Source organism: Nerophis ophidion, linkage group LG21 (genome assembly GCF_033978795.1).
Source record: "Nerophis ophidion isolate RoL-2023_Sa linkage group LG21, RoL_Noph_v1.0, whole genome shotgun sequence".
NCBI classification, from domain to species: Eukaryota; Metazoa; Chordata; class Actinopteri; order Syngnathiformes; family Syngnathidae; genus Nerophis; species Nerophis ophidion.
Window position 1 is genome coordinate 13,143,675 of NC_084631.1, and position 12,500 is coordinate 13,156,174.

The following is a 12,500-nucleotide window of genomic DNA, read 5'->3' on the forward strand; positions in this document are numbered from 1 at the left end:
ATACGTTTATCTAAAATTAAAAAATGCGTGGTTATCTGTATGATGACAAATTGAAACGGAAGCAGTATTTTAGTTCCATATAATTTTTTTTTTCGATTCACGTTTCAGATCTGGAAATAGAATGAATGGAAGGTACACATATCATATTTGTTCAGTAGGAGTCCTATTGCTGTTTTACAAAAGTGTCATTTAATAATTTTCCAACTTTTGTTTTCCAGAAATTAAAATAGAAAAAATGGCTCAATTAGTTTTTTGATTTGCCTTTCTAAGAATTGGAAATTGAATGAACGGAAGGTACACGGACCTGAACCCTTAGGATGTTTAATGAAAGTCCACAACAAATGACTTTTTCCTAACTCACATGTTGACTTGATAGGATTTCAAAGGGTTTCGCGGGCCATGGGGGACATGAAGACTCCAGACTTTGACGACTTGCTGGCAGCGTTTGATATCCCTGACATTGATGCTATCCAATCAAGCCCAGAAGACAACGAGGTGTCTGCTGCTATTAATAATGACAATAGTAATAATCCTGATGAAAGCAAAAGTCACTCACCTACCTCTAACACTGATCCCCCTGCTGTCAGTGTTATTGTGATGAACACTGTGCGGGCTAGTGAAGATGAGGAGAGGTCTGACAATGGAGCTGGAGAACAAGACAACACCACAGAGATGGATGACACCTGTTCACAATACGGTGCTGCCCTTAATGGGTCTGCTGCTGCTTGTGCTCAACTCGGATCCAAAGCGGCAGCATGGAGTTTAAACGATGGCGACAAAGGTAATGATCTGGAATCTTCGAAATTCCCAAGTCCTTCCTCGCCGCCGCCTTTACAGAAGAAGGAGGAAGCGCATTTAGTCCAGCATGCTTCGCCTTCAACACACAATGGAAATGGGTCTAAGAAGAATATGACAGACTTGGATGAGGAGGACTCGGAACCAGACTTGGGAAGCCCGCTGGTCATCCACGAAAGCCCAGAATTTGTCATTCCGTCACCTCCAAAATTGAAGCACGGTGTGAAGCATCAACCTCGGCTGTGCACCTCCCCAGAAACCACCTCAATCACTCCTCCGGATGCATCGTTTAGCGCCTCAGACGAGCAGGTGGGGAAGCCTGAGAACTGTCACATTGCACCAGTGCGACAGGAGAAATACCCCGAGCACGTCATCGAAGAGAGGGACTCTCCCGAGAGCCCACCACCTAGCGAGACAGGGCTTGTGTTGCCGAAGAAAATCAGCAGCCCAGAATCTGCGCCAACGGGGAATACCAATTCGTGTGATCACCAGGAGGAGCTTAGTGACCGTGAAAAGACAGCAGGGCAGCAAGCTCAAAATATGAATGAGGAAAATGGTGAGTCGTCGTCTGGCACTGCTATTGTTGCCATCGCAGCTCCACCCGAATTGTTGCCCCTCAAATTTAAAATCAAAGTGCCTACGGGAAAGTGCGCAAAGACGACACCTAAAAAGCGAGCTAATTTGAAGCGTGCGGATACGTCAAAATCTTCACCGCAAGCACCCAATCCAAGATCTAAAAAGGGGGTTCCTCGTAAAGGTGCCCTCAAAGAAAAAAGCACAGTGGTCCTGAAATCAAAAGTCCCTCCCGCAGTCACCAAAACGGCACCTCTTCCCCCCATGTCAATCTCATCAACCATTCCAAGTGGTGTCGGCCTACGCAGCCTGGGTCGTACCACTCTGCAGAGTCCTCCTCAGATTAGCAGCAGCAGACCGGCTTCCATTGTAAATAGCGCCGGGTCCATCATAACCAAGAGCCAGACCAACTTGGTGGAAAGCTTCAATAAAATTCTCACCAATAAGAACCTGCTGCCCTGTTATAAACCGGACCTGAGCTCCCCTCCTCCAGCAGAATGGGGCCTTCCTCTACCTGCACAGGTAAACCTAACAATCAACATTCACTGTTCCGGGCTCTCTGTCTGCATTAGAGATTGATCTATTGCTAGGTTCCCAAAGTGGTGTATGGCATTTCTCATAGGAGTTATATGAATAAATGTGAAAAAACATTGGTGTCTGAACACTCATAGTTAGTTACACAGTGCACTTGAACGCCTCTATGTAGAGTAGGATGTCTATACTGACTTGCAAAATGCATTGTACGACTTGGCTGCAGCCAGCAGAGGCGCTGTTAAGTCAATCTCAACTACTAAACAGTTGGTTTTTGTTAGTAATCTGTACAACAAGGTCTGACAAAAACTTAATTCTACAAAAAAAACAAAGCGTGTTTTTTTTCCTGTTTGAAATAATCATATACAGTGAATGCGTTCGCGTCATTCAGTGGTTGTACAAGTTACCTGCGCGAAAGTCTTCTCTTTTGGTTTCGGAGCAATATGGACAATAAAAGTGAGCGTTGGTTGAAAATGATAATTCCCAGCTCCAACAACAATGTGGATGTTGATTCAGTTGCCGTTGTTTAGTACAACTACTACTCACAGGAAGTTACAAGCCAATCCACCAGCGTTGTGGTTGCTTCCCCACAAAAACACTGCCCTTTAGTGTTTAGGAAAAGAAATGCAAGCAACGCGCCGATAAGCAAATCAAGATGCTTTTAGCATTTTTTTTCAACCTTTTCAGCTGCTAAGAGGTGTTTTTTTTAGCCTGTAACTTTCTTTGAAAAGGTTTTACTATAATTTATGCCAAATATACTGTATTCTAGGGATATCACATATCACAGTGTCCAATATTGTTGCGGTATTTTAGAATATGTTGAAAAAGTACTTATAGACACCAATCTTTTGACCAAGTTATGGTTTTTAGATAACTGAAATAAATAGATACTCTGTTAGAAAATACATTATATTACATGTTTTGTTTCCTCTACTCCTGATAGTGTTTTTTGCTGTTAGTATTTTAACTGTTTAAATGTTTAAACTTATATTATTTAAAATATTGGTTTGTGTTGTAACACTTTAAGATTGTTTTAAATAAAGTGTGTAAAAAATACAATATATTAATATTATTTACTATTTCTGGCGGGCATTGTGGCATCCTACTCTTTTCAGTGGTCCTTGAACACTGCATAAAAACACCTCGGCCTCGCCCTAATCTTTGTATATAAAACAATCACTTTATTTTAAGAGAGCAAAGCTTGTTGGTTCATTGTGCACAGTTGAATACCTTAGGTGCTCAGACAGTAATGTGTTTATATAAGTTTGGTTTGGGGTATGTCGTTTCTTAATGGGAAAATACGTTAAGGTTTCTTGTTTTCATTTTAGCATTTAAGTTAGCAAGCTGGCACCAGTCAGTCTGTGTGTTTATAAAAGTGCCGTTATCAATAAAGTTTTGTGATCTTTTTAATGTTTATTTACTATTTTCTTGGGAAGCATCCTTGTGGTCGCTTGCACAGACATTGCCGTCCAGTGATTGGACAGACAATTGTTTGTAATCCAAACCATTCTGTATTGTGGCAAATTGCACGGCTTAGTGGAAAAAGTCAAAATGTTATAGATAAATATACCAGTTACCTGTTATCTAATTTTCAGTTTTTGCAGGGTTACCGCTGTTTAGAGTGCGGCGACGCCTTTGCCCTTGAGCAGAGTCTGTCCCGCCACTACGATCGGCGCTCACTGCGCATTGAGGTGACGTGCAATCACTGCGCCAAGCGGCTGGCCTTCTTCAACAAGTGCAGCCTGCTTTTCCACGCCAGGGAACACAAGGAGAGAGGCCTGATCATGCAGTGCTCGCACCTGGTAATGAAACCTGTGCCTGTCGAGCTGATGATCAGCCAGAAGGAACCCAATGGTTAGTGGCAATTATTCACGTTTCTGTACGGCTGTTTTGTTTTTAGATTTTGAAACCAAAGCTTGGAGTTCATCCCACAATTGTAAATGACTTCACACAAGATTTCCACATCTCTTGTCATCCTTCAGCATAGTGAACGAAGGAGGCAGTGTTAAATTCATTTTAATATAAAAAAATATATATTAATAGTTCAAATTAAACTTTTTATGACGAGAGCAAGACGTACTGCCGCTAATTCTCATTGTTTCTTGTCACTTGTTTTTTTATTTTAATTAGCCTTTCTTTAACCAGATAAAATCCCATTGAGATCAAAGGTCTCTTTTCCAAGGGAGACCTGGCCAAGAGAGCAGCAGCAAGGTTACATTAAAAACAGTAAACACATAAAGCATCAAATTTACCACATAAAAACTTGCTCACATAACACATGTGCATACAGACAAGGTAGACTGCAAACCTTTCATAGAAACTTTAAACTCATTTAATGTAACAAGTGTTTGAAGTTGAAGATCCGATTGTAGGTTAATCCAAGCATTCGGTGCTGAAAACCCAGATACTTTGGGGACAACAAATTGCAGAACATTTGTTGAACAAAGATTGTGACTTCCTTTTTCCTTTGTTAAAAGACAAGACAGATAAGGTGAAGTGATACCCAGAATGGTTTTGTAGATGAACACATACCAATGATTGAGGCGTGGAGCACATAAAGACATTCAGTTAATAATTGAGTATAACACACAATGGTGAGTAAGGAGAGCGGAGTTGGTGATGAACCTCATCTTGTCAGTCTAGGCTCTGGAATAGTTGCAAATCAATCAATCAATCAATCAATGTTTATTTATATAGCCCCAAATCACAAATGTCTCAAAGGACTGCACAAATCATTACGACTACAACATCCTCAGAAGAACCCACAAAAGGGCAAGGAAAACTCACACCCAGTGGGCAGGGAGAATTCACATCCAGTGGGACGCCAGTGACAATGCTGACTATGAGAAACCTTGGAGAGGACCTCAGATTTGGGCAACCCCCCCCCCTCTAGGGGACAATGCATCATTTGTGTTTGTGTGAGTGTGTTTGGAGGCGTGCCAGGTTACGTGACCACGATGACCAGGAAATGTTGTGTAGAAAGCACAAACTACCTAACCGTATACTGGTGTTTTTTTTATTGTGGGTACAGATATGCAAGCCCAAATAAGCAACTACAGCTTCAAAATCAGGCTAAAAAACACAACCCACAAAATTTGAAATTTGCAAGCGACTTTTCAAAAAATAACCAAGCCCAAAGCCACTTATAACAAGAGACTTGGCAACACTGCCCACAACGGCGGCACCACGATGGTGATGCGGCTCACCCCTTAAATCTCTTCACTGGTTCCCTTATACTATTTCGGACAATTCCTGAAAGTTACATGAAATCTGGCAATACCTTTTTGAGTTATGTTCAATCAAAAAACCCAAGTCCATGGACCTGTGTGTGTGTGTGTGTCTGTGTCTGCTTGCGCTTTTGAATGAACTGTCACAAAGAATCTGAATTTTGGGCAAGAAAATTGAGATACATTTTTCTTTACAGTGAGTGAAGGTTTTATGATGGTAACAGCTTGACGCTGGGACAAATGAACTCAGCTTATTAAAGAAAGATCACCCATTGGTCATTGTATGTGTATCATTTTTAGGTCAGGCCGTTGTCCAGCCCAAAGTGCAGCCAAATCTAGTGATGAATAACAAGAAAGCAGACGCAGCGCAATACACGGGAAACAAATGTCCAGAATGTCAGGCTCAGTTCAGCAGTAAAGAAGAGGTGGCTCAACATTTCCAAGAAATCAAACAAGCTCAAAGCACAGTGAGTCATATGTGTACCTTGTTTTATTGCCTCTTACAACTTCATTACATACTCTGACTCTTTTTATTTTCTTCTTTTTTATTTGGACACTCTCCAGCCATGTACGGAATGTTCTCCTCCGATGCTACTGCCCAATAGCTGCAGTGCAGCAGCTCATCAGCGCATCCACCAAAGTGGCCCGCCGTACGTCTGTCCTGAATGTGGCGGCACGGCCAAGCAGGCGCATTTCCAAGCACATCTGGATCACACTTGTTTGCACTTTTCACGCCGCATCGGTTACAGGTGTGTTTGCTCTCTCGGTCAGTGCTGTACGTCCCCAGCTTATATTATATCAAATTTGCAGGGCAGAGCTAGACTGTGTCCTTAACATGCATTATCACGATAGTATTAAGAATTCAATAGTCGGCCAAACTAATATTATTTATATTATCTGTATTGCGCAACCATATTGGAAATTAAATCATAATTTCCAGCTGAAAAAAAACAAAAAACTGAAGGTATTGTGATTATGATACTCCTGTTGATGAAATCATGCATTTTTCCAAAGACTGCTTTATTAACATGACATTATCCTTTGGTTGTACATGTGTATATTAGTGGTGCGTGCTCATGTGGCCAGACCAGGAGGAGGGTAAAAAAAACAAAAACTTAAAGCTTGTTTGATTGGTTAATTGCTGCAAACAACGCTTTTGAGGTCTTCTTAGGGCCACCTACTGTCATGTTCAGAATTTCCTCACATATTGGCCTCCACTGAATTGCACTTAATTGCTTGGTACATCAAACTGACTACATACTGTACGCCTTACTTTAAAGATGTACTGGTACTTACTATCCATCCATCTTCTTCCACTTAGCCGAGGTCGGGTCGCGGGGGCAGCAGCCTAAGCAGGGAAGTCCAGACTTTCCTCTCCCCAGCCACTTCGTCCAGCGTTTTCAGGCCAGCTTGGAGAAATAGTCTTACTAGTTGGCCAAAATCCAATATTTGCATGTGTTACATTTGAAACTAAATACATTTTTAGATTTGTTTGTGTTAAACCTTCCGGGTTAAGTTTTGAATACAGTGGAACCAGCTTATGTCTGTCCCTTATGTTGACAACCTGTCTATGTTGACCATCTCATCAAGTCCTGGTTGATTTAACAAAATGTCTATTTACATTCGGTAAGGTTGTATTTTTGCTTCATTTTCGTGAGAACTGTGCGTGAGACTTAAGTATTAAGGATTGATTAATTTTTCCAAGATAAGCTGCATTATGCTCAAACAACCACCAGGTAACATCTGTGAGCAGATAATACTCTATAATTTTTTTCTCTCTCTGATTTATCAGCTCTCATTTATTTATGGAAGTAGAATTATCTCACATCAACTTATATATATATATAGTGTATTGTATTTGTATTGAATTTGCAGATCGCTTTTTTGCTTTTGTGTCGATGAGACATTCCTACCACACACACCAGATGCACAAATAAACGTGATCTACACACTTCCCTGAACCAGCAGAGGGCACTGCAGCCAGAGTGGTCTGGGTCACAAAGCATTATATGCATTATATGCCAAATGCATGGTGTTCTCTGCACAAAAACAATCCATGTCTTTACAGAGAGAACGCACAACGGGCCTGAGCTAGCGAACGTTAGCCTTTTATTATCCATCCATCCATTTTCTACCGCTTATTCCCTTTTTGGGGTCGCGGGGGCGCTGGCGTCTATCTCAGCTACAATTGGGCAGAAGGCGGTGTACACCCGGGACAAGTCACCACCTCATCGCAGGGCCAACACAGATAGACAGACAACAGTCACACTCACATTCACACACACTAGGGCCAATTTAGTGTTGCCAATCAACCTATCCCCAGGTGCATGTCTTTGGAAGTGGGAGGGAGCCGGAATACCCGGAGGGAACCCACGCATTCACGGGGAGAACAAGCAAACTCAACACGGAAAGATCTGAAAGACTGTGCTAGATGCTTGTTTTATTGTATCAATGTCGTTTAATGCCTTTGACTTACTGAGCTGCTACATCACCTCTGAGTTGGTGAAAGTTAATAGGAATTTTTAAGTCATGACATTCTCCTGGATAGTGGATAGTGGCCCACAATCCAAGATGGCAGCCACGTCTATTCTGTGTTCATTGTGTTCTTACCTGAGGTCTGAGTTTTGGGTTTTTATGTATGAGATTTTAATTATTTTTAGTCTGAATGAGTGGTACTTTGCAAGATAATCAAATTCTCTGCAGAGTGGGATTTCTGGTGGATTGTTTCTCATCAAATTTCACTGGATTGCCATAGACTTTGGCCTACCTATAATCCACCTGTTCAGGTAGCAGTAGCAGACAGTTAGCACCATCGGCCTGACTGCTATCCTTCCACCATCTGCCTGCTGCTAGCCTTCCACCATCGGCCTGCATGCTACTAGCGACTTGTCCAGGGTGTACACCGCCTACCGCCCGAATTAGGGCTGGGCGATATGGCCTTTCTTTAATATCTCGATATTTTTAGGCCATATCGCGATACACAATATATATCTCGATATTTTGCTTTAGCCTTGAACTAACACATGATACATATAATCACACCAGTATGTTCCCCTCAGGGATGAATAAAGTATTTCTGTGGCTACAATACTGTGGCTAAAACTACACGGATAAGACATGTATAGGTAAAACACGCATTGTTAAGGATAAAACACAAATTGTAGCAATTTGTTACAAAATTTAGTAATTTCACAAGCATTAGTTTACGCTACGTGGGCGGTTTTAACTCAGCTAATTTTTGGCATAAAGCAAAGCAGCTGTGTGCGCATCTACTGTACGTATCTCTATGTGCACCATAGGGGAGCGAGTTAACTATATTACCTGCCGATTTGACTGCTTGGTATTGAATTGTTTAGCTAAGTTTGAAGCAAAGCCTGATCTTTATCGATAGTTTTGAAGCCCAAGTGCCTTCATATTGCGCTTCACGCACCCTCTTTACCAACCAGTAGAATTGTCTTTATTTTCTATTTTTCTTCTCCACACTGTTTTTCTTTTGTGTGCTCTGTGAGTGTGTACGCGCTGACCCACTATACATGCTCCTCCGCTCTTTATGTCACCGTCACGCCAGCAGCATGCGGATGAAAAAAAAAAAATACAGTTTTTTTTTTTCAAAGGCAGTATAGTTCCGTTTGCAATTCATTAGTACCGCGGTACTTTCGTTAGTACTAGGGTGACGTGGTTAATGAATAAAAGATTCAAAATCATTGTAGTCAAGACATACAACACAATTACACAGTAGCTCTGTTAGATAACAGTATAAATATATGAGAACAGAAGAATCCAAATAAAAAAGTGTGAAATATATCAAGCTGCCATACAAAAAAAAATAAAGATCTCCTTAGGTCTCTGAACTAAAGTAACCTGAAGTCACAAGTAAATATTCAAGCAATGGCAGCCATTTAACGCCCGAGGGATGTCGACATAATTTCACTGTGTTATGCAAAGGTTCTTTTGCTGATTTGCATGAAACGTTATATGAGTGGAATGGGCCATTACAGCATGTGTAAGTATAATTTATTGAGAACTCAACCAACCTTGTAAAACTAGCTTATCCGACATCAGTTTTAGGACCGTTTGATGCCACTATTGAGCTTGTTTTTGTTTTTGCAGATGCTCCAGTTGCTTGGTGGTGTTTGGAGGCTTGAACTCGGTGAAGTCTCACATCCAGCAGGCTCATTGTGATATTTTCCACAAGTGCCCCAGCTGTCCCATGGCTTTCAAATCAGCACCTAGCACACAAAGTCACATCACAACGCAGCATCCGACGTTGACTGAGGGACAGGCTTTGTACGCCGCACACAGATAGTAACGTTTATGTACTTACAATGGAACCTCGATTTACGAACTTAATTGGTTTATGAATGGGGTTGGTAAACAGAAAAGTTTGCATAGTGAAGCAAATGTCTTCATAAGAAACAAGGTAAATATGAATAATGGGTTCCAGACTCAACAAAAGTCCATATTTTAGTGAAGGTTTGTACACTTTGAACATAATATAAAGTTCTGTACAGTACTGCATATTAAACAAACATAACAAGAGGGTGATAGATCAACTTTCTCTTTATTAACATGCTGAACTGTGTTGTATGAGCTGCTCTGCCAACACGCGCACAAACACTGAAGTTGCATCGGTGCCCTCACAAACGATCACAAAACCCTGTAACGTAAATTATATTGCTAGAAAAATAAACTATTTAAAAAGTAAAATCCACCCACATCAACGTCAGCAGAGGAGCAGAAGAGAAACAGCAGACAGCGGGGGAATGAAAGGGGTGGAGGTGGCGTGTTTGCGTTTACTGCCTTGAAAGAGGCACACTGAAGTAGAGGCGGTGTTATTCCTCTGGCATTTTTCTAGAAACAATGATCTCATCACATGTAAAACTTGTTGTGGTACTAAGACTGCTTTTTCTATATTTCCATATTTGTAAATGTCTTGCAAATAGGCTTTTTATTTTTTTATTTTTATTTTTTTTAAACTACATTAATTCACTCCTTCTTTCCACACTTATCTGTTGAGTTTTTGGGAGTCATATTGACTGCAAAATTTACAAAACTTGTCAAAAGGCCAAAAAAACACAGAAAAAAGGCACACACGCTCAATCACTTAGTCGTGACGAGTAGTGTACTGCAATGTGCAGCGAGTGACGTGTAGGCCTACGCCTCCCCAAAAAGGCTGTGCCTTGCTTCTTTCCTGCAGGTGGAACACAAAATTAATTTTGTTTTCCTGCACAAAAATGGTTCGCACAAAGACTCATATTAGGCTCCATCTAAAAGTTCGTATATCGAAAAGTTCGCAAATAGACTACCGGTAAATCAAAGTTTCACTGTATGTTCCTCTTATGTTCACCATGTTTGTTTTCCATAGGTTGATCTATAAATGTGTCATGTGTGACACAGTTTTCACAAACAAGTCTTTGCTGTACGTCCATTTTGAATCACATTTAACCAATCAGAAGGTTCATGTGTACAAATGTCCAGAGTGTACCAGACTATTCTCTCAAAGATATTCCCTAATGGACCATTTCAAGGTATTCTGACCCTCATTAATCGTAATCCAGCATTGAAGTTGAACTGTTAATATGTATTTTCTTCTCCTCAGAACCACAAGTCATCCAAACAAGAGTTGCCCACCGTCCCAGCTTCTCCCAGTTCACAGCCGCCAGTCAAATTAGAGAGCTCAGACGGGGAAGACGGAATGGATAAAGACTCAGAGGAGGACTGTAAAGCGGAGATGACCGAGACGGTCTCAGAGTGGAAGTGTGCTGACTGCAAGGCACGTTTCCTTGATCGGGAAGAGTACATCAACCACATGGCTAAACAGCATAACAAGGTCCTGAGTTAAGAATTTTTTTTTTTCCACAAGTCGCACAACATGCATTTTCATGTCATCATGTGTGTGCTTTTAGATTTTGAAGAACTTCCCTTGTAAAAAATGCGAGAGCTCCTTCACTTCAACCTCAAGTCTGAGACGACATGTCCGCGACAAACACAAACTACTGAGTCGAGACTTCCGCTGCCAGTGAGTGTTGCACTGCTGGCACAATAGCGTTTAGGTCGGGGGTGCTCATGGTGGACAAACTTGGTTTGTTGGAATTTTATGTGTTTGCCTTCTCTATCCTTAAGTGATATAACACCATGCAGTAGTGACTAGTAGCAATAGGAATCTTAGAACAAGTCATGTTTCAGTTACAATTTCTTGGGGTGACAATTTAATTCAGACTCGATTCAACAGATTTTTGCAGTACATTTTTATATAAAATATGATAAAACCTTTTTGGCAAAACAGGCTTGGGCATGTGAAATTTCCGCAAAAACATGAAAATCCACGTTTTTAAAGGCTTACTGAAATCGCAGTCTGATAGTTTATATATCAATAACATTGCAACACATGCCAATACGGCCGGTTTAGTTTACTAAATTACAATTTCAAATTTCCCCCGGAGTATCCCGTTGAAAACGTCGCGGAATGATGACGCGTTTGATGTGTTTGTGACGTTATTGGTTGGAGGGGACATATTAGCGCAGCACCACTTACGGCTAAAAGTCGTCTCTTTTCATCGCGCAATTGCACAGTATTTTGGACATCTGTGTTGCTGAATCTTTTGCAATTTGTTCAATTATTAATGGAGACGTCAAATAAGAATGCTGTTGGTGGAAAGCGGTGGCTTGCAGCTGCCTTTAGCACCGAAACACAGCCGGTGTTTCTTTGTTTGTTGTGAAGCTTTAACACAGAGCGGTCAAGCGAACATGTTTCTCTACGTCAACGAGCAAGTTTTTAGATGGGAAAATTTTGATATTAAGTCGGCTCTTACCGGAGACTTTAGTGGATTACGCGACCTCATTCTGCAGCTCAAAAAGGCAGCTGTGATCTTGGCTCCTCGGCTTCTCTCAGAGACACTGGCGTTCACCGCAGCCATCCGACTTTCAGGTAATACTTTATAATCTCACTAAAATATTATTAACACAATAAGCAGATAAGGGATTCTCCAGAATTATCCTAGTACATGTGTCTAATTACATCTGAAACTCTCCCACTGCCGCCGCCTGGAGCCGTCGCCTTTTCTTTTTTTCTCCTTTTTTTATTTTTTAAAAATGTTTTCTTGCTTCACTTTAACTTTCCTCATCCACAAATCTTTCATCCTCGCTCGAATTAATAGGGAAATTGTTGCTTTCTCTGTCCAAATCGGTATAGCTGCTGGTGGCTATGATTGTAAACAATGTGAGGATGTGAGGAGCTCTACAACAAGTGACGTCACGCGAACATCGTCTGCTACTTCCGGTACAGGCAAGGCTTTTTTATTAGCGACCAAAAGTTGCGAACTTTATCGTCGATGTTCTCTACTAAATCCTTTCAGCAAAAATATGGCAATATCG

General features: G+C 41.2%; 1 protein-coding gene across 3 annotated transcripts in view; it reads left to right on the forward strand.

Annotated features, from left to right (window-relative positions):
* LOC133539782 (zinc finger protein 687a-like) overlaps positions 1 to 12,500 on the forward strand; it is a 40,503-nt gene that overhangs the window by 12,815 nt on the left and 15,188 nt on the right. For 2 of the 3 annotated variants that reach the window (XM_061881949.1, XM_061881950.1), the window contains exons 2-9: positions 377 to 1,890; positions 3,504 to 3,753; positions 5,427 to 5,593; positions 5,691 to 5,875; positions 9,237 to 9,413; positions 10,492 to 10,654; positions 10,726 to 10,956; positions 11,033 to 11,145. In XM_061881949.1, the coding sequence (XP_061737933.1) occupies positions 400 to 1,890; positions 3,504 to 3,753; positions 5,427 to 5,593; positions 5,691 to 5,875; positions 9,237 to 9,413; positions 10,492 to 10,654; positions 10,726 to 10,956; positions 11,033 to 11,145 (2,777 nt within the window). In that variant the 5' untranslated portion in view covers positions 377 to 399. The remainder of the gene's footprint in view (positions 1 to 376; positions 1,891 to 3,503; positions 3,754 to 5,426; positions 5,594 to 5,690; positions 5,876 to 9,236; positions 9,414 to 10,491; positions 10,655 to 10,725; positions 10,957 to 11,032; positions 11,146 to 12,500) is intronic. The other variant, XM_061881952.1, reaches the window with a different exon arrangement.